Source organism: Lycorma delicatula, chromosome 4, assembly GCF_047948215.1.
Source record: "Lycorma delicatula isolate Av1 chromosome 4, ASM4794821v1, whole genome shotgun sequence".
Lineage (NCBI taxonomy): Eukaryota > Metazoa > Arthropoda > Insecta > Hemiptera > Fulgoridae > Lycorma > Lycorma delicatula.
The window spans coordinates 46,480,321-46,502,542 of NC_134458.1; the positions used below are offsets into that span (position 1 = coordinate 46,480,321).

The window sequence follows — 22,222 nt, forward strand, 5'->3', positions numbered from 1 at the left end:
TTGGAAATGTTCATTTGAATGCATCTTTGGCCCAAAGTGAGCAAATGTGGCACCCAACGCGCGGATAGCTTACACACATCCAATTCCTCAGTTAATATATGACAAACACATTCTTCCGATGTGCCCATAGCCTCTGCTATCTCTCTAACCTTAATCCATCGATCGTCCAGTACCATTTGGTGAACTTTTTTGATGATATTGGTGGTGGTTGCAGTCTTTGGCCGTGCTGAACGCTCATCATCAATCAAGATGGTATGAGCGTGTTTAAATTCAGCTGCCCATCTTTCCACGATGGCAGATGATGGAACAGAGTCCTCGTAAACAGCGTCCAACTCAGTTTTAATTTGTGTAGGCGTGTTGCCGTTCAAATCCAAGTGTTTAATCATGGCACATAATACATTTTTTCCATTTTCACAAAACACTCACAATGAGTTGCTCAAACGACTATCAAACAACAACTGAGCATCCAAAATGGGTGAAATTTTAGTGAGTACCTTTCAATGCATGCATGAATACATTCCCTAACTTTTGTTGACGAGTGCTGCCATCTCAATGTTGAAGCTCAAAACTTTTCAGACAACCCTCGTATTTAAATAATTTTTTGAATATTCAGATAATTCATCAATATATTGACAACTGTGTTAGTAGAATTTAATATTATATGAAATATTAACCACCAAAACAGCAATTAGATCATTTAAAATTACCATACTAATTTTCAGTGACTAGTTTTCATGGTATCCTGCAACTTCAGTTGGTATTAAATTCTATATCTATTATATTAAAACATATTCTTTTAATTTTTTGTCATTTTATTTGAAATTATGTTCATTTTATTTTGAAATGTTCAGTACTGTATAGTAAAATTTATATATTTGGTCATTATATTTTTCAAAATTTCAAAATATAAAACATAATTTCAAATAAAATAACAAAAACTTAAAAGAATATGTTTTAATATAATACTCGTAGATATAGAATTTAATACCAACTGTATCATCCATATTTATAATAAGAATTACCATATCATCTGGACACTGTGTTCATTTTTTGACCACAATTTTCTGACCTTTATTCTTTATTTCCTGTATGTCAGACACATTTTATCAGAAACTACGAACAAAAGTAAAGCATACAAAATTTTTAGGTCTGTAATTTTGAATGTGGAAATTGTTTTCCTTACTATAGATTTTTTCAGATTTTGCTTGTTCTAAATCCCTGAAAGTTAAAGTAAACAAAAGTAATTGAGAATTAAATTTAGAATGAATTTCATCTCATGCAATGTTTAATCAATCTATGAAGAGACAACAGATTGCACAGTACTCATTCGAGCATGAATAGGAACAAAAGTAATTTTAAATTTTGTATTATTTATGATAAAAATTAATACCAGTTAACAAACGTAAAAAAGTAATAATTATCAATAATTTTAAATATTGAATGACTTCGCAATGAACAGTTATTCAGGAGTTTTTAAAGTTACCTTTTTACAGTCATTGTTTTAATTTAATTTTAATGCTCATTCATTGTCTGCTCTCCATGTCTGAGAAAAATTATTTGAGTTTTATCAAACCATTTATTTAGTTACTGAAATTATTTTCATGAGATTATCAAAAGTATTATAACAAAAAACAGCAACATGTTGCTGTTACAGTACAGTATTAAAATGTGGAATTCAGTCTTTTAAATTTAATATTTGCTTACAGTTTTCCTTTTCTTTCATCTGATGAATCTACTGAACTAGAAGTAGTGCAACATGGTGATGGAATTCTAGGTGTGTGAATCCCACTGATGTCCATTGCAGACAATAAACTGTCATTTGTGTCTTGAAGTGTTGCATTTGCTTCACTGTAATCATAATTTTTTTTTTTTTTGCTAGAAATAAGTTTAATTTTTTACATACTGTTCTAGGTTTGTTGAATGTAAAATAATATGTTTGTTCTAATAAATAGAAATTCACATAACTTTTTAATGGAATTTCATGAATTAAACAACTAACTAGATAGAACAAATGAAAAATGTCGCAAGCTGTTTTTAGATACACGTATCATCTATAAAAAAATGTTGTTTATTTTCCATGAGTTCATTTAGAAAAGTTAAATTTGTTGACTAGGAAAAGAAATATGAAGTTGACATATCACTGTCCCTCCTTACAATGTACAAACTTTTGTTGCATGAAAAAGTCGTGGGTTAATTTTTTTTTTTTGTTTTGCTTGTTATCATCACATAAGCTTGAAACTTGTGCATGAGATATGATGGAAATGGAATTGCCATGTATGAAAAATGCCATGCCTGACTGGAATTTGAATCCAGGAACTGCAGATGAAAGGCCAAAACACTACCACTCTGCCATGGGTCACAGAAATCAGCAATTAAGCTGAAGTTTTATTTAATTACATGATTATGCATTATGTAAATTGTATCAGGTAAGGATACATGAACACAGGTAACAAAAGGAACTACGTGCTATTTATATGGAAGGAGATTAAAAAGCCTGTGGAAAACTTTCATCAGACTGGTAACATAAAATATAAGATTAATTGATGTAAAAAGAAAGTGGTTTTTGTGGTAATTCTTAAATATAATTGCAAGTATATTAAATATGCAAAGATTATAAGCAAATAAAATTGGTACAGAAGTATTTGCAATTTTGACAAAATTAATTGAAAAAAAAGATGACAACACAGTTGTAGAACTTTTGTGTCACGCGGCTTTTTTCTGATATACAACTTACACACACACACAACCTAATTTAATATATTTATCATTTTATTTAAATACAATATTTTTTGTTTATTTAATTCAATGATTCTTAACTAAAGTGCGTGCGCATATCGTTTTCATTTGCTCAGGTGTGGCAGTACTAGCGGCCACTTTAAAAAAATATTTACACTTTAAATATTATTCATTTATTTAATTCGACCCCTCTGTGACATCACAACATAGCAGACGACTACAGCAGTGATCCGGTAACTAAATGGGATGTGGGGTGTGTAAGGGGGGGATGGCTGGGTTAAGACCCCACTTTGATGGGGAACAAATTTGTGGATCCAACAAGATGCTAATAGAAAAAAACTACAACAAAAAGACCCATCGTAGTGCCTTCTACAATGTTTCAAAATTTGTACTATTTTTTTGGAGTGGTGGGTGCAATTTAGCAAAAAAAGTTTTACACAAAAGATGTTTTTTTTATAATAGTTCAAAATTTTTTTTTAAAACTGCAACAAAAATCACCTCTTGTACTACCTACCTTCTATAACTCTTCAAAATTAAAACCATTTTTATTGGTGGGGGAAATTTAGCAAAATAATTTTTTACAAGAATTTTTAACTTTATTAATATTTACAAAATTATCAAAAAAAAATTTATAACCTTAATTATGCAAAATCTGGAGACGATCTCGTTTTCCCCTGCTGTAACCCCCACCCCCTGACCTTTTGGATTGAAAATTTAATACCATCAATCCCCCTACTATAGAAATATTATAGCCAAGTTTGTTGAAAATCGGCCTTGTAGTTCTAGAGATATAGGTGATTTGCATGCCAACATACATACATATGTATACACATTTTATCGCGGAAATTTTGATGTCATTTTTCGGTTTTTCTGGGGTCAATTCATCAAGATTCTGTGAAAACCAGATATGCCCAATATTGACCGATTCCATTTTTTGGTTTTCTAGGGTCCTTAGGGGTCATTCATTCATCAAAATTCAGTGAAAACCTAATATGACCAACTTTCACTGATCACCATACTTTCCCTTCTATATAGACGTCTATATACCAGCTATAACAATATAGAAGGGAAAATAATATGCAACTACATATTTAAAGAACATGTTAACAAGGATACAGAAAATTCATTTAATTAATTAATATTATTTAAAATCTCATAAATATTAATTTATTTAAAAATATTCATTTAATAAATACTTTAAAATCTCATAAAATATTTTTATTTACTGAATAGTTACTTTGCGGTAGTATTTTTCTAAATAACTTATTTGATCAAGGAAAGGGTTGTTATAAAGAAACTTATGAACACTGTGGATCCTTTTAAAAACATGTCAAATATTCGCTGAACATTTTCCTAATGCCACTTTCCCAGCATATATGAATTTGTTAAAAAATAGTGTACAACACGGTTGGTTTCAAATGCAAAATGAAATAGGCAACCTTTTGTCAGGAGTTTTTAGGCCATAGCCAATATTTAAAGAAGAATTATTCTTGTATGAATAATTGGCTCTTTGAATATCTTTTGTAAAAAAATGGTAATCTATAAACTATTGCTAATGTAGATACAGAATTTAATTGAATTTATGTTTTCATTTCATTCATAAATGTCACTACTACGTTTAGTCTATAGTTGTTCAATTTTAAGTTGCTCACCTGATATATAGAACAAACTGAAACTCTTTGGCTATGAACTTGAGTAACAAATGTCTATAATTCAGAACAAGATATACAGCAGATATATATATATATATATATATATATATATATATATACTGTACATATATGGCAGTGTTTGCATCTGAATGAAAAAAGCCATCCACATAACCATGTGTGTTTTGACACTAACATAACTCTGAAGTTAACAAGTCTTGTACAACAGTTGATGTAGCATTGGAAAAATCAAAACAGCTTTTAATTTATTCAACAAATTAATCAACTTTTGGGGAGACATTCTTAAATTTGGTAGATCATGATTCATGAGATACAATTTGGTAACACAGATACAGTGCTACTAAAAGTGAAGAATGAAGCACCATTGAAAGTATCATAAATATTTTCTCAACTTATGTCAAAATATCTTAAATAAAAAAAAATAAAAAAAATAAAAATTGTTTCTAATTAGAAATTATAGATTACAAGTTATGCACAAGAGATGAAATCTCCGAGAACAAAACTGTGCAAAGGATAGGCAAATCTGCAATCAAAGGTTCCAATTATTCAAAATTCCATTAGTGTTTTATATAAAAGTAATATAGTAAAATTTTATTCACTTTTAGATTTCTATAATTAATTATTTACTTACTGTAATAATCTTAATTGATGTTGTACGTGGTCACTTTTGTTGATATGCTGAATCAGTAGTTCCTGCTGACTAAAAATAATTAAAATTTTAATAGCTATTCTCTATACATAAAACCAGATTTTTCTTAGGTGTATTACATAATATTAAGTAATTTATATTTTAAAAATAATAAAATGGTACAATTATTACAAAACACAAGGTCTGTTTGAAAAGTGTTTACCCATTTTTTTTGTTTCTTTTTAAGTAATTTGAGTCAAGAGTTGAGTTTAGATTTACTGTAGTAGTGTATTCATCCTTTCTGTATTAAAATGAGTTTTATTGATATAAAGTCAGTTGCTCCTCCACAGTCTTTGTGTGTAATACTGTATGTACTTTTGTCATATAATTTCATGCAGAATGTGTTGAACCATACTACTGCACCAGTTTTTTTTTTAAGTTTGTTGATAACCAAGCTGAAACAATCTTTAAGATTTTGTAAACATTTGGTGACAATACTGTTGTCATACAAATAAAAGAATGGTGTAATTGTTTCAAAAACAACCAGATTTTGGTGGAGAGTGATAACCAGCTGAAATTTTGATATTAAAAAATTTCAGAATTTAGTTATAAAAGACTGCTAGATGATCATCCAAGAAATCTTTTGTGTGTTTCACTAATAACACTGTTATTAGTGAAGAGTTAGCATACAATTTTAATAGATGACACAGGATAGTTACAAAAATTATACCCAAGCTGCTCTCAACCGAGCAAAATGATTTGACATTGTAAATTTAATCATTTTTCTGATAGAGTTACCATCATAAGAAATTAAATATTTTTCTTGTCTAAATTTTGTTAAGATAATTAATGTTTTTATGGTGTTTGGACTTTTGTGTACATTCTTTGTTAAGATAACATTTATGATATTCTCCTTTGTATAAGGCTATTGGAGCAGTAAGGTGATCAGTTCATGTGGGTTATTTAATTGGAGTATATTATTTTTCCATCCCCTGGTAGCTAAATACTGACTATAGTGCAATTTAAAAATTGTTAGCTAACTTTTTATTGATTTGTTTTCTTTGTGACCAAACTATATGATTTTTTTTATATGTTATTTTTTGTTACTTTTACAGGTGTAATTTTTTAAATAATAATGGACATTAGGCATTTTACTTTTACTCTCTAGCTTTCAAATTTTTATTGTCTCCCTTTATGTTTTCTACTGCTCATTTGTAGTAGTTAAGGAACTAAGCTTTTAATATTAGTTAACATGACAGAATTTAATCATTCACAAATGATATTAAGCACTCATATATACTTACATTAAATTAAGCACTTTTTTCGATGAGAAATTGTCTCTTCTCTATGTATGCTGACATCCGAGTTTAATTTTTTACACTGTATTTTTGTAGTTCAACGTAGCAAAAAACAATGGGTAAATTAGATGCCTGTAGCAATAGATTAATGTTATTCTCTGAGACACTTAATGTATTATGGAAAGATCAGTTTGTAAGAGATTCAAGACTGCGTGTTATAATAGAATTAAATAAATTCATAAAATTTTGGGTCAGTTTGATTGTAAAATTATAAACCTTTAAGAAACCAAAATGTTTCTTGGTTTAAGACAAAGCACTTATTATGGTACTGGGCAAGACTGTAAACTTCTCAATTAGGGACAGTTCCTCTGTGGGTTAATCATCTTCATTTTCTTCCTTCCCCTTCCTTATTCTTAAACTCTTTCCTCAGATAGGTACCATGTAAATTGTATCTGGCACTATGCTGTCATTTACTTATTTATTTGTAGTTCTGGTCAGGTAGCTGCTTCTTTATGGGGAAGCAGTGTGGTGGTGACTCATATGTGTTGGTCTGCCCAAGGACTCCTGTTTCTTTTTTTTTGGGATAGCACAAAAATCAAATACCCATTGAAATTTCCTGCCAATAAAGTCAGCTTTCCTATTTCTTTGAAATTCTAAAATCTACATCTGGTAGAAATAAGATCACTACAATTATTTTAGGGCAACAGTCATTTTATGGAAGCTTTGAAAGGCGCAGCTTATTATCTCATCATAAAAATGAGATCCTTAACTAGAATCAAACCTGGGACCTTCATTTCAATAGTTGATAATGTTATTGACAAGGCAGTCAAAACAGTTGTTGAATGATGTTAAATTTTCATACCTACTAAGTTCTTTGCATTTCATTTCATATTCCCTTCTTAGCTTAACCATTTCAGCTCGAACAAGTTCCAAGTTTGCTTTTGTATCAGATAACATGACTCGTAGATGTTGGTTTTCAGATGACTGGATATCTATTTCTGAAGTTTTTTTTCTTTCTCCAGTTAAAATGTCATTTACCTGAAATCATTATACTGTTAAGACTGATGTCAGTTAAAAAATAGTGAAAAATATTTCAGTATGAATATAAAGCCTGTTCAGTTTAAATTTGGTTCAGTCATCAGATTTGGTCTAAAGTTAGATGAATTATGTTGGGGGGGGGCAGAAATGTAATGCACAATCACTCATATATTGCAATAAAAAGAAAGAGTTGAATGAAACAAATATGATATAAAAGTACATTTTATTTGCTACAAAAACACATTGATTTTTCCATGTAGTTATCATTTACAGTGATAAATTTTTCCCAGTAGTGAACCAGTTTTCTCATTTCTTCAATACAGAAAGTATTGAAGCAATACATTTCTTCATTCTTTCCCTATGTACAACCTCACTATGTCCTTCAGTTCATCATTCATCATGAAATGGATATCCTTAATATTCCTCTTTAACTGTGGAAAAAAAATCACATGGTGCTAAATTTGTTGAGTATGAGGATATAAAATAGGTTCAGATTTCAACTTCACAAGAACCTTGGTGATTGTGTGCAATGTGTTTGGCCAAGCATTATCATGTTGCAGAACTGTTTGCTCCATGGATTGTTGAATATGACAAACAAATTTCCTAAGGTGTTTTAACGTCTATTTATTTGCGCAGAATTACAGTCAACCTGGCTTTCATATAGTCAGTCAAAAACACAAGTTTGAATCCCAGAACACTGAAAAAGAATTTTTTGCAGAAGGTTTCCTTTGATTGTAACAAACTATAGTGCCATTATTCCATGTTCTGCCATATTTCTTTTTGGTTGTAATGATACACCTATGTTTCGTCTTCTGTCATAATACTGAAAAGAAAATCATCTCCCTCATCATGATTACGTTTCAGAAGCTGTTCACAGCATTCCTTTTGTTGTTTGTTCTTTTCTGTGAGTTTTTGTGGCACTTGCCGCAAACAGATTTTACGGCAGTCTAGTCATACAATAATGTGTCTTATTCATTCTTTCTGTTTGCTTATCAGAATGGTGATGCTTTGTTATGTGACACGCTGGTCATTTTGAATCAATTCATCCACCTCCTTTTGATGCTTCTCATCAGTCACAGAAATTGGTTGGCCACTGTGAGATTTATTCTCAATAATCGCTTTACCATCTTCTGAAACTCAAAATTTTATTGCCTGCTTACTCATAGTACTTCGATCAGCAGTTTCATCATAAACAGCTTTTAGACAGTGATAAATGTCATTAGTATTCACTTTTTCCATTAAAAATTCAATCACTGCACATTTTTAGACATAGCAGCTGTACTCAACTCCATAATAGTAGCAATTGACAGAAAATGAGAGGGCTTGAGTCATTGAGATTTTAATTTTAATACTAGGGGAATTAAACTACAAGATTCCAGCATTTGCTTTGTAAGACATTTTGTTCTCCTTCACCTATTTCAGTATGCATTACATTTCAGCTGCCCCTTGTATAATGGTACAGTAGAAAGTACAGAGATTTTTACATTCATACACAATTTGACTACAGAAACTAGTCCATTTTTTTATGAAATCATAAACACATATTATGACTGAAAATACACTACACAAATACACATCAACTATCATTTTCAAGAAAGAAGGTTTCTTCCAAAATGAAATACAAAATATACACCATCATACAGCAAAGTAATAGAACACAACACGCACCAATGAACACAAGAACCCATGAAATATTTTAGCAGCTTTATAAAGCAAATGTTTGTGATTTTTTTATTAATATTATATATTTTGATTACATACTAAGCTGGTTCCTAACATTTAAAGGTAAAGGTACTCAACAGTAGTGATAGCAACTCCACTGATAAAAGAGCTGTGTAATTATTTTCAAAAATAATGTGGAAGAATAATTTTTATGTAATTTGAGGGCAATTAATATAGTTTTTAATATTCTTTTAGAAGTGACATCAATCTTTTATGCTGATTAAAAAAATTTTTAATTTTTATATTAGTTAATGTATTGATTGTATTAATAAGGTTTATGTTGTTATTTTCCTATTGTTTATTGATGACTATGTCTTTCACACAAAAGAAAACTGCATAATCCAAAGACATAACAATATTGTTTTCTTTAATCTAATTATGTATATATAGAAATACTGCAGTTAATAAATCCTACGTCTTGCTGTATCTCGTTTTATTCCTATTATTCAATTCAGTAAGGTATGATCAACTCAACATTAAATTTTAAATACATGTGTATTTATTCTGTTCAAAATTATTTACCTTTTGAAATAACTTGAGGTGTGTTTTAAGTTCCAGCATCTCTGTTTCCATTTTTTTTACAAGCACCCGTTTCTCTTGATCAAACTTATGTTTAGCTTCTTCTTGAGCTTGTGCTTCAACCTTTGCTACTTGCGCATCCAGTTCTTCTTCTAACCCTCTTAGTCTGTGTAAATGATTTTCTCGTTCTCTATAAATCAATAACAATTACATTAATAAAAACATAAGATTGTTTATCAGCCTATTACTTAAATTGAGTAAAATTATTTTTCCTATATTGTGTTAGGTTAAAGCTAAAACAAATTTTAAATTTCTCACAACTATGAAGTGATAGTAGCTAAAAAAACAGCCAAATAAAATAAAAGCTGTTATTATACTTATTCAAGTATGTTCTTACTTTGTATTCCATAGGGTATTTATCTGTAGTATGTATTGTAGTGTATTACACTTGAAGGATGAAAACTCCTACCGTTTTAATGCATTTTTTGAAATATTAAACCCTCCTTGTTTGGAATGGTCTGGACAATCTTTCCTTTCTTGAATCTTAACCTTTGTTTAACTAATAAAATGAATACACAATTGAAGTAAAATAGCAATCTTCTCTGAATTAAACTTAGCTGCATAGCTGATGGATTTAACTGAAATTTCAAAATATACTATTTTTACTTTCAAGTATTATCAAATTGTTCTTCCAAGTTAATTTTTTTTTGTGCAGTACCTTTTGCACTTGCCCTCTATTAAGATATATCATTATTTTTTGGAAAGTTTGATTCAAAATTTTTCCCATCTTAAGTCATAGGAAAACATTCATAAGCAAATTCAATACAAATGTGCTAATATTTTTGTTAGTAGCATGTAAGATGCCATGAATACATATTTCAAATATGTATTCTACATATTTGAGAAAGAAAATCTATTTCCTTATAGAAAGAATAAAAATTTACACCTGCCATTAAAAAAAATCCAAGCCATAAATTATAGATTTATTATCCATGTCATTAGACATTATGATATTAATAAAACCATTATTATCCTGACTAGAATATGATGTAAATAATATTTTTATAACATCTGCATAAATTATATATTTCAACTTAGTAGTCTTTAGAATTGTAGCTCTTCATTTGTACATAAGTATATTTTTTTTCTTATATTCACTGCTATGACAAATCAGAATATGATGAAGTAAAAATGAACTTAGTTGACAGTTTCTAATGAAGTTATTCAAACGCATAAAGCATTAATAAATTATACAGAATAACAAATGATTAATTGCTGTGCATTAAAATAATAAATTAACCATCTGCTAGTAATATGCACTGGCACAGACTCACAAAAAAAGTATAAAATTCAAGTTAAATTTTTCTCAAAATCTTTAAATATTTTTTTACAGAATACACAAAATAGTTAAATAAAAACTATTAAGAATATTCTAAAGTATATGCTTCGCTCATTATTTTGTAATCAGTATTTTGTATTTATAAATTTACAAAAATAAATTTATAAATATCTTTTTATATATATAGGTGTATTTGTTTACTTCAAACAGTGAGCACATTTTGACCTTTTGCATTGTAAAAATGAGAAAAAAGTTTTCTTCTAAACTATTGTAAGCATGCATAAATCCAAATTGCCTAACTTATATTGAATTGGATAGATTCTTCCCCTAGACCAAAATCTTTGATTAATATACCATTCTTTACACTACTTTCTTAATAATGTTAAAAATTAATTTTATCAATCATTTTTGTTTTTTAGTTAGAGGTTAAGTAATGCCTATCTTTTTCTTTAATAAATGTAAACTAATAAAAGAATGATTATCTAAATGAAATAAAATTTATACATTTTTTTTAGGTTTACTGATGAAACCAATGACTAATGTCTACATTTCAAACTGTATGTTTGAAATAACAGAATAATGTAGAATAATAAATAATGCACTAGTGATTTTTTTTATAATTTTATTTACAACAGAGATCTGATGCATTGTTTAACACCATTACTAATGCAAAACAGAAAACGGTTACTACAGCTGATTCAAGTTAATGATTCCCTCTGCTGATTGTGTACTTGAATACTCTTTTTCCATTATGGCTTCAACTTGCTGATATAAGATTACTGAAAGCACATCAGTACTTTTTTTTCTGTGGTACTACTTCTGTTCCTTCTTCTTAGAAGGAATTTTATTTGTTATCATAAGTTGTGTGCTGAGTTTATCTTCATTATATGAAAATGGTTGTAATTATTTGTGAGTGGATTTTTTTAAACCACTTAGTCCTTCAAATTTTAAAAATTGTTAGCGAGAGAGTTTTACAAATTTTATGCCAAATGTTATGTTTTAAAACAAAAACATGTAGCCATTACCTAAGCCACATAATTCTGAGGCAGTATTTGGTTATGTGGATATAAGAACATAATATTATACTGTTCTGTTTGTATTCTTTTTTTTTAATAAATAGAATAATTTGGATGTTTCCAATTTAAATAATTTATCTGACTTGCAAAAACTTACAAGCTTTCACAAAGTCACATTTTTCCAATCTTAATTTTAACAGTTGAAACAAGCAAGGACCGAATATTCCTAAAGTGAACAGTAAAAAAAATTAACAAAAAAAAAAATAAAGTAAGTTAGGTTGTTAACTGCTTAGATGGTGGTGACTGCTACTTAATTGTAAATGAAGTTTCTTTTCATGGCAATGATAAATTGGCCTAAGTAAATACATAGGGCTGGTTAACTTGCTGAGGAATTACAATGAAATTCTAGACAACCACCTTAAAAACTTAACAATGTTTTCAGAATTATTGAATGATGTACAGAATGATTTAATTAATTTTACTGTACACATATTAGATAAGATAAAAAGTGAGCTAAAGGAAATTCCCTTTGTTATCATAATAATGAGTGAAACTATTGAGTATCAAATAGGTGTCAGTTATTCACTGTGTTGCATTATGTTAATAAAGATGGGGAAATTTAAGAAATATGTATTGATTTCAGGGACTACTCAGATGATTACAAAGCTAATGTATTAGCCCACCAAATATTTGGTATCTTGAAGGAATATCAGCTTGAAAATAAATTAGTTTTGCAAACATACATGTATGATGAAACAGCCATATTTTTCCTCATTGTCAGGCATTGCATCATTTTTATCAAACACACCCAAACAAACACAGGTAATGTTATATTACATAGATTTTACTCTACCTGAATTGTAAAGAAAAGATTCCTTTCTATATCTCCACAAGATGGAATTTCAGCTATAGATTACTTTCCACAGACTACAAAAGAAATAGAATAGTGACAACTATAATAGTGCAAAAGGTTTTAATTCCACTTTTCTGGGTGGAAATATGTCTTGACACACTTAAAAGCTAAAAATTATTATTTTTTGACTTACTTATCAATGGAATTGTAATGATAAAGCAGTCAAGTTTCTTAACTTGTTGATTAATGTTACTTTTCTGTTACTCAGTGATTACTTAAGTTAATTAATGTTATTTTTCTTAAATTAAGGTTAATTTTACTTTTCTGGGTTGAAATTTCAACATCAAATTTTTATGTCTTCCATTTGATTTTACGCTACATTAGTAAATTCCAAAATTAAAATTTTATAGAAAATCAGTTTAGACAACAATTACTGTAAAAAGGATTGAAAAGTTTAAATAATATTTGGACTATTAGAGAAATGACTGACAATTCCTGGATTCTAGATAATGTAGTGTGGTTTGCCCAATAACTGCCCCAATTCAAAGAAAAGAATACAGATTGACAATATGTCTGATATGAAGAACTCTCGTAAAAGACTGTACTACAAAGTTCTTGATGTGATGAGAACTAAAATTATGCAAAGATTTTCTTTTTTTATTGTTTCTAATACTTGATTATCACATAAAAATTCATGTGATAAAACTGAGAAAAAAGATGTGATTACCTATTAAACATTTCTTCAAGCTTTTGATTATCCTCATGCAGCTTCCTCACGTCTTCTACTAGTGAGCTGAGCACTCCCTCAAAATGTGTTACTAGTTGTGGACAGGTATCAACTGTTTGAAGCTCTTGATATAAATCAGCTAATTTCCGTCCACTAAAACCATGAAGATTAACACATTATTTTCATTTTTTATTATATATATATATATGCATATAAAACTTAAATACTACACAAAACTACTGATTTTTTTTAAATTTAGAAACCAAACGAAATTTGCTTCAAATAAACTTTATCACTTACATCAAAACAGTTTCAATTGTTATTATGTCGTTCCTCAGTGAGACTAATGCTCTTAAGCTGTTTATCTCTTTGATATCAATTGATATTGCTGGTAATTTTTTGAGTAAAGAAAACACACACAGAAAGAGAGAGAGATAAAAGTATATTAAATTTCAGTTGTATATTTACTGCTACAATCATTAGCTACTAAAGAATATCAGTTGCATGTAATAAAACTACATCCAGCATTCTTTTACTTTGGTGACCTATGAGAACAGTTGATGATTAAGTGTGGCTTTGACCATTAACATTTTATCTTTACTTCTTGACCTTCAGTTTTCAGAATGCTACTTTCTGGAACATGGCTGATATTACAGAACTACCAAGTAATAATGGGTGCTGTTTATCTAGGACACTAGTATATCATTGCTGTTAGTTATCATTTATTTGGATAGTTCATAAAATATAAATATACTAAGATGTGATCTTTTACTTTGTGTGTGTGTGTGTGTGTGTGTGTGTGTGTGTGTGTGTGTGTGTGTGTGTTGGAGAGGGATATATTTAATTTGTTAATATTAGTGCACTTGTCATGTGTATGAAGTTTACAGATAATAAATAATGTTAAATAATTCACAAATAATAAGACTATAGATCTGTGGTTTGTATCTAAAACAACCTAGATATCCTATCACAATAATATGATTACGTAGCATATTAAATATGGTATAATCTGACATAGCAAATCTACATATGAATGAGTGGGTAAAAGATTCAGCAGTTGAGGATGCATTAGCATTTAAAAATTTCTTCAATGATTTTTTCCTTTCTACTGTTTTTTACTTTGGAAGTTTTTGTATTAATTAAACAGTAATGAATGATCAGGCATTTTGAAATAATTTCAAACTATATTATTTAGTGTTTTTATGCTTTGATTATTTTATCTTATGCTTTGATCTATGATCATGAATAACTTTCTTCATGTATTCTTTACCAAGGCTAAAGATTTTGCTTATATAACAGTTTCAAAGATGGAACTGTCAGTAAATATAGAGATAAATAAAATAGCCTACATATATGACTTTTTTCATGATACACAGAATTTTAATACCATTTGTCTGAATATTAAAATTTCTTTAATAATTTGACTATAAGACAGAAAAAAAAAACAATCCTAACACGTGACACAATGAAGTGCCATATTTATTTTTTTATTATTTAGCAGTTTTTCTTAAGCATATACCCCCAGCTGCTTTTTTAACAAAAAAAGTCATCAGCATCTTTATCCCATATAATATTTGACTTAAGTATTTATCTTATGGAAATCAAACAAATTTACAGCTAACATTTTTATTTAGTATTTATATTGTTGTTGATTTGTATATTTAATTTCTATTCTTCTTTATTACATTTAACCAAAGAATGATAAAATTTGTTATTTCTTTATTTAATCTTAATTTATTTTTACTTAAATATTTGTGGGACAAGTGAAAATTTATGTGATAATTTGTAGTGAGCGAAAGTTAACCTTTCCTTAATAAATGATTGATATATCATATACACACGACAACACTATCCTGTATTAAACTACTTAGGAAAATGATTTATTTACGAAAATAAAAAATTAAAATGGGTTCTAAGATTAAATATGTGGGACATCTAATTGCATTTTAAGAAAGTTTGAAATGTATCCCTTAATTTCACCTTTAACACCTATTTCTTTCCTATTATTTGAGTAACTCTCAAACCAATTATATGTTGCTCTGAATGTTTTCAATTTGTTATAATAATAATAGTAGAATTTACACAATTGAGCTTTAATGAGATCCAAAAATATCAAAATTATTATCAAATAAGAGAGGCTCCACCAAGAATCTTTTATAACTTTAATTAAAGGTGTGATATATTGACTAAAACTACTAAAGAGTGGATACTTTTTAATTATTACTAATTTATTTTTTTTTTAGGAATGGTTTTATTGACTCAAGTTCATTTAATGATGTAGAATGTATGTTCATCTTTATTTTATTTCTGTTGCTTCATTTAGGTTAGATATACTTACAAGTATTTGAAGGTTCTCTTAGAACCTTTACAAAAATGGTTGATTTTCATTGTTATTAATATATTTAGTTTTAATACTACTTTTCTTTTTATTAATTTATGCTGATTGGTTTTAACTTTACCTTCAGTTCAAATAATAAGTTCCTATTCTGACTTTCAAGTTAAGCCGTTTCATTTTTATGATCCTACTATATAAGTTTTATTCATAGTGTAAGAAAGATAGCTATACTTTACAGATACTGCTTGCAAATATGGAATTATTTGTTAAACTGTAAATCAAATAATTCCTTAGTTCCATTATCAGTTTTTGACAGGGGCTGTCATAAATTATATTTCTATCATAAATTATAGAAAGAAACATATCAGTCAAGTGAAGCAATTTTAGGAGATTTATTTATTAATTATGTACATACCAGATGTATTATAATTTCCCAGTGATTAAACACTAATAATCAAAATTTAACATGATTTAAATTAGAATTTACATTTGAGTGTTTTACAAATGTGTAGATCAGTTTATTACATGACTCGTCATCTAATTACCTGTTACATTTTACTCTTAAATATGTACAAGTTTGTACTGATGAGAAGAGAATAAATAGATTGTCAGTCACACAATTTCTCCCTTACAATGATATAAACCCTTGTAGTTTATAATTTATAGTTACATAAAACATTTTTTATTTTTTGTTAAATCATCTAAGAAATCTCTATAAGAGTTCCTAACTTGTCTCGAAATGTTAGGATCACAAATGAGAACCAAAAATTTGTAGTTTAACCATATCCTTTTTAAATGGAACAGTTAACATCAAATTAAAAATAACATTTAAATATCACTTGCATTATAATCAGCTTCTTGCTTCTGGTCTTCAATTTAATTTTTTTAAATATTTGTTAAGAATATTTAAATTATATTCTTCTAACCTGAATTTTTTTTAGAAGAATCATTAATTTAAGGATCATGGAACAGCAGTAGAATGAGTTTATCATGATCACTTATGCATGTTATAATACCACAAAGTAACCAAATGATAGTAATTCCATGTTAGTAATATTACATTATCAATTCGTACGGTTACCAGTGGTTATTGTCAGTTTATTACTCATTTAATTTTATTTCAGCATATTAATATTAAAATATAATCATCATTATTAACATTTTTTCCTTTCCCAACAGCAAAACAGTAATTAGAGTTTATTTTAATATACTTGTACCATTTACTTCCATTCCTATTTAGCGAGAATATACAAGGTCAGTAAATAAAGTAATGAGACTAGTTTTTTTTTGGCAGCCAAAATACAGTGTTACTACACTGTAAAGTTACTAGTAAACATACGGTTATGTGAACAGCTAATTTACATTAGGTATTAATATTTTTGGTCTACTGTTACCACGTGAAATGTAAACAAACTTTTCGTGAAACAAATTTTTGTTGTGCGTTACAAAAATGAACGATTCTAATTATAAACAACATTGTGCAATCAAGTTTTGTGTTAAACTCGGTGAGAATGCTACTGAAACATTTTCAGAATTGAAAAGGGCATATGGAGGTGATGCTCTGTCATAAGCTCAACTTTTTAAGTGGTTTAAAGCATTTTCAGTTGCTGACGATCCATGCTCTGGAAGACCGTTAACGTCAAAAAGTGATGACGGTGTTGAGCGAATCAGAGACTTAAAAAGGTATTACCGGCGATTAACTGTCAGAATGATTGCAGAACAATTGAATTTGAACCATAGCACAGTCCATCAAATTTTGCCAAACGAATTGGACGTGAAATAAGTGTGCAAAATTGATCCCAAAAACCTCACTGTTGAACAGAAAAACAACAGGATGGAAGTGTGCTGCGATGTTCTAGGGCGAATTGGAATTGATCCTGATTTTCTAAAAAATGTTATTACTGGTGATGAATCTTGGATATTTGAGTACGACCCAGAAACAAAATGCCAGAGCATACTTCAATGGCACATTATAAACTCACCATGTCCCAAAAAGCAAAAATGAGCAAATCAGAAATCAAAACCATGCTAATTTGTTTCTTCGATAGTAATGGCACTGTCCATAAGGAGTTTTTGCCTACAGGACAGACTGTAAATTAATATGTTTATCAAGAAATTCTTGAAAGACTGTGTAAGAGAGTTGCCCGTGTGAGATCAGCCATCAAAGACAACTGGATGCTGCATCATGACAATGCACCTTGTCACACTGCACTCTCAATTAATGAGTTTTTGGCAAAGAAAAACATTCCTGTAGTTCCTCAACCACCTTATTCACCTGACTTGAGTCCCTGTGACTTTTTACATTCCCGACTTTAAAAAAAACATCTCAAAGGACATCATTTTGGAACAGTAGAAAACATTAAAAAAATGTAACTGACCATCTGAAGGATATTTCAGTTTCTGAGTTCCAACACTGCTATGAAGAGTGGAGAAACCATTTGAAGCATTGCGTTGCTTCCCAAGGAAACTATTTCGAAGGTGATGGAGTCCATTTGTAATTGGATTGTAGATAAAAAGTTTTTCTGAACCAGTCTCATTACTTTATTTACAGACCTCGAATATTTCTTTAGTATATATACATAAATCATTTACTGATATCATAATATTATTACATATTTATCAGATGTAAATTATATTATTACACTTATATATTGAATAAAATTTTCAACTAATAGTTTCAAAATCCTGGTTAATTTTGTCACAGACTTCAAAATAAAAAATGTCCAAAATTATAAACCCTTAAACATAACATTTTTGGCATAATCTGTTTGGTTTCTTTGATGCCCTTTTCAGTCTTTTTATATGCTGCATTATTGTTTTGATATTTAATAAACCCTATATTTTAACTACTTTCTCAATTTGTTCCAGTATTTAACTTTTACTTCCTACATTATTTTCCATAACCAAATCAATTATAATCTTTGATGCCTGAAATATATTTTTTAATATATTATTTACACCTTACAGATTAAGGACATTTCTTTTAAAAGTTGCACTCAATTGAATATATTGTGAGCTTAATTTTTTACTTTTTTTATTGATAGCTTTACAACTTACTCCCTTAAAAAGGCACATTATAGTATTAATATTAATGTCCTCTCAAATAATAAAATAGGATTACTACTTAGATATCAAATAAGCAATAAGTTAAATAACTGCAATAGGTTGATTAATTGTAGTATGCATTTTCATTCAAATTTTACCAGAAAATCAAGTTTTTTTATAGATTATGATTTTCATTATATTATAATTTTCATTACTATTACATTGTGTATGTGTGTGTGTGTGTGTTTGGGGGTATGGGGGGTATGCATGCATATGCCTACACTTTTATTAATGAAAAATTTTTGGTATGACTTGATTCAGAATAAATATTGAAAACAGCAAATCTAAAGTAGATAAATTTGTTAATTATTTATAAGCCATTAAACTTTCTGAAAGAAAATTTTTAAACAAATTTTGTCAAGTTTTTAAAAAAAACAGTTATTATTTATGCTGTGATATAAAATAAGTACTATCTCAACAAAGAATTCTGGGTGTTTTTATATGTTTATCATTTACCTGAATATGATTTAGATTATTTTTAGTACTTTTTTATTTGTTTATTAATTTAAATAGACTAAAACATACCAATTTCAACCCAAAGATAAATTTTAACCTCTGAATAGCTAATGTGAGCTGAAGAGCTTCTAGTATGAAGAAGCGTTGACCCCTTCTGTAATCAGAAATATTTTCTTGATAGCTTTTTACTTATAATACAAAGTAGAGAATAATCTCTATGAATCAAAGCAAAAGGAAAATCCCATAAATATAAAAAATTTTCTATTAAACCTTTTTTTTTTTTAAATTCTAGGTATGGATTCCAGTCCCCTCTTGTTGGAAAATTATTATTTTTTTAATCAACATCATTTTAATCTTGTTATACAGAGCTAACTATAATAGTAAATATATTAAACGTCACTGCAGGCGAATGTCCATACTAACAATAATTAGCCCTTGTATTCTTTTTTTCAAAAAATAAAAAAATTAAATGATTCTGTTTAATCAACTTATATTTTGGGTGGAAGTTATCTCACCACAATAAGAATTATTATAATTTTTAAATTCCCTTATCCCTATTATTTACAACAACATTTTTATCATTAATTTAAAATATTTTCATATCATTATGTAAGATTTTCTTTTATTTTTTTACTACTTACTAATTTTCTAAGTACTCAAATAAGATATACGCCACATATTAACAATATAGACAAATTTTAATGATTTTAATTACAAGAAGACTTGTTACTCCTGATTTTAATAAATTTAATCTGTTAAATTTTTATGTTAATCATTAAAGTATGAATCATGAAAGTTACATTCTTTTGGAATTAATATGACTATTATTTTATAGCAGACAGTAACAGATTAACCATCTATAAATGGAATTAAAATATATTTTTAAATCTTTTAATTTTGAAAAAATAAGCAGCATTTTGAATTAATTCATATAAGAGGATATATTGTTACAGTATTATTTGAAGTTACAATACCATTATAATTATAAAATTATCAACAATGTAATCTGTTTATATTGTTTAAACAGGCGTCCTATTGTTAAATAAGTTTTATGTTTTTTGCTTTTGGAAATTGAATATTTTTAAGTATTTTTTTCTGGTGTGGTTGACCGTGATACTACAGCAATTTGAATTATTGGATATACAAGGTCAAAAATCCATTGTATTGTTTTTTAAAATGACACAACATTAACTAGTTCGGTAGATATATATAAAATTACCCGCCAACTACCTATTATATATGATTCACTGATTTTAATCAGTTTTTATTTCAAATTGTATTGTTACTGTATAATTTTAAAAATTTTGAAGTAACACAGACACAGTGAACTGATTTTATTAGTTAGAACATGTTCCTACATCCATTAAAAAAATAATAAGCTCATATATGTTTCATTTTAGAATATGAGCTGAATAGCAATAAAAATATGGGTGAATGTCTGACTTAATTAATCTGTTGATTTATTTTAACATAAACTGAGATATAAATGCAAAAAAAAGTGACAGGTACACAAATTAATTTTGTTTTGCCCTTATTACATGTAACCCTTTGCTAAAAAAAAAAGTTGGAACTTAGTCCTAAAAATAATAACAATTCAACTTATGTCAAAGGGCTTATTGTGATTCTTTTGCCATTTTTAATAAATTATCAAACCATTTAAAAAATCTTTCCACTAGTTTATTTAAAATACAATTAAAAGATTTCTTTTGCAGAAATAATATTAGTCTAGATGAATTTTTAAATAATACTAATTTTAAATAAAACCTTCTGAATATTCATTTAATATCTACAAAAAAAGTCTTCAAAATAATCTCCACTAACACCTAAATTTTTTTTGTACTCCTTTTAGTTACTTAGCATTTCATATTTTCATATATTCACTTTATTTTTATTCTTTTCATCCATGGGGTAGGATACCTACCTATGACATGATCTATATAATTTATAATCTGTACCAATCTGAAGAAAATATTCTTTAGTTTATTTTTCCACATTATACATAATTTTTAACCTGTACAGTTTTTCAAATCACAATTTCTAACTCTCCTTTTGAAAATTAACATCGGTATACTACACAATTACCTCACCCTCACTTAAAATGTAGAATTTGAACAATTTCTTATTTTTAATTTTACATGATATTTCTCATTAGAAAATTCTTTCTTTATTACAGAATTTATGTTAGTAGTTTATAATCACAGTTTTATATTTGAGAAATTTTAATATTTGAGATCATGACACTAAATAAAAATGAATGATGTTTTGTCAATAATTTTAAGCTGCCTAGTTTTAGTAACTTAAAAGAAAAGCTATAATAAAGAAAATTTCTTTTGGAAACAGCGCTCTTATTAAAAGAAAAAGAGTAGATGAAAAAAAATTGGTACTTGACTGTTTGGATTTTTTTAAAGAAAAATATTCTACCACTGAAAAGAAAAGCTCGATGAGTGCTTGTAATATTGCTCATGAAAATAAAGAACAGCCATAACATGGTTAAAAACTGGACTAAAATATCACTATAGTGTACTGATAATTTAAGAAATATATGCCTGTCTGTTTTACATATAATGTACCCTTAATTTCCACAGCTAGAAATAGTAATTTGTGTGATTTTTCAAAATTTTACTTTTTTTCTGCAATTTCTAATGGCTTTAAAAAATTTTCTCTTTATTTCATGAAAATACCATGCAATATGAACAACAATTATTTGCAATTTTCATGCTTTCTATAATAAAAAAATTTTATCTTACTACATTGTTAATATGCAACAATAATTTTGTTGT

The 22,222-nt window shown here is 28.0% G+C and overlaps 1 protein-coding gene across 7 annotated transcripts in view; it reads right to left on the reverse strand.

Moving 5' to 3' along the window:
- LOC142323344 (ras and EF-hand domain-containing protein homolog) overlaps window positions 1-22,222 on the reverse strand; it is a 92,060-nt gene that overhangs the window by 26,194 nt on the left and 43,644 nt on the right. For 6 of the 7 annotated variants that reach the window (XM_075362849.1, XM_075362845.1, XM_075362843.1 and 3 more), the window contains 5 exons: window positions 13,547-13,699; window positions 9,615-9,801; window positions 7,195-7,370; window positions 5,038-5,106; window positions 1,705-1,848 (listed from right to left, as the gene is read on the reverse strand). In XM_075362849.1, the coding sequence (XP_075218964.1) occupies window positions 1,705-1,848; window positions 5,038-5,106; window positions 7,195-7,370; window positions 9,615-9,801; window positions 13,547-13,699 (729 nt within the window). The remainder of the gene's footprint in view (window positions 1-1,704; window positions 1,849-5,037; window positions 5,107-7,194; window positions 7,371-9,614; window positions 9,802-13,546; window positions 13,700-22,222) is intronic. The other variant, XM_075362848.1, reaches the window with a different exon arrangement.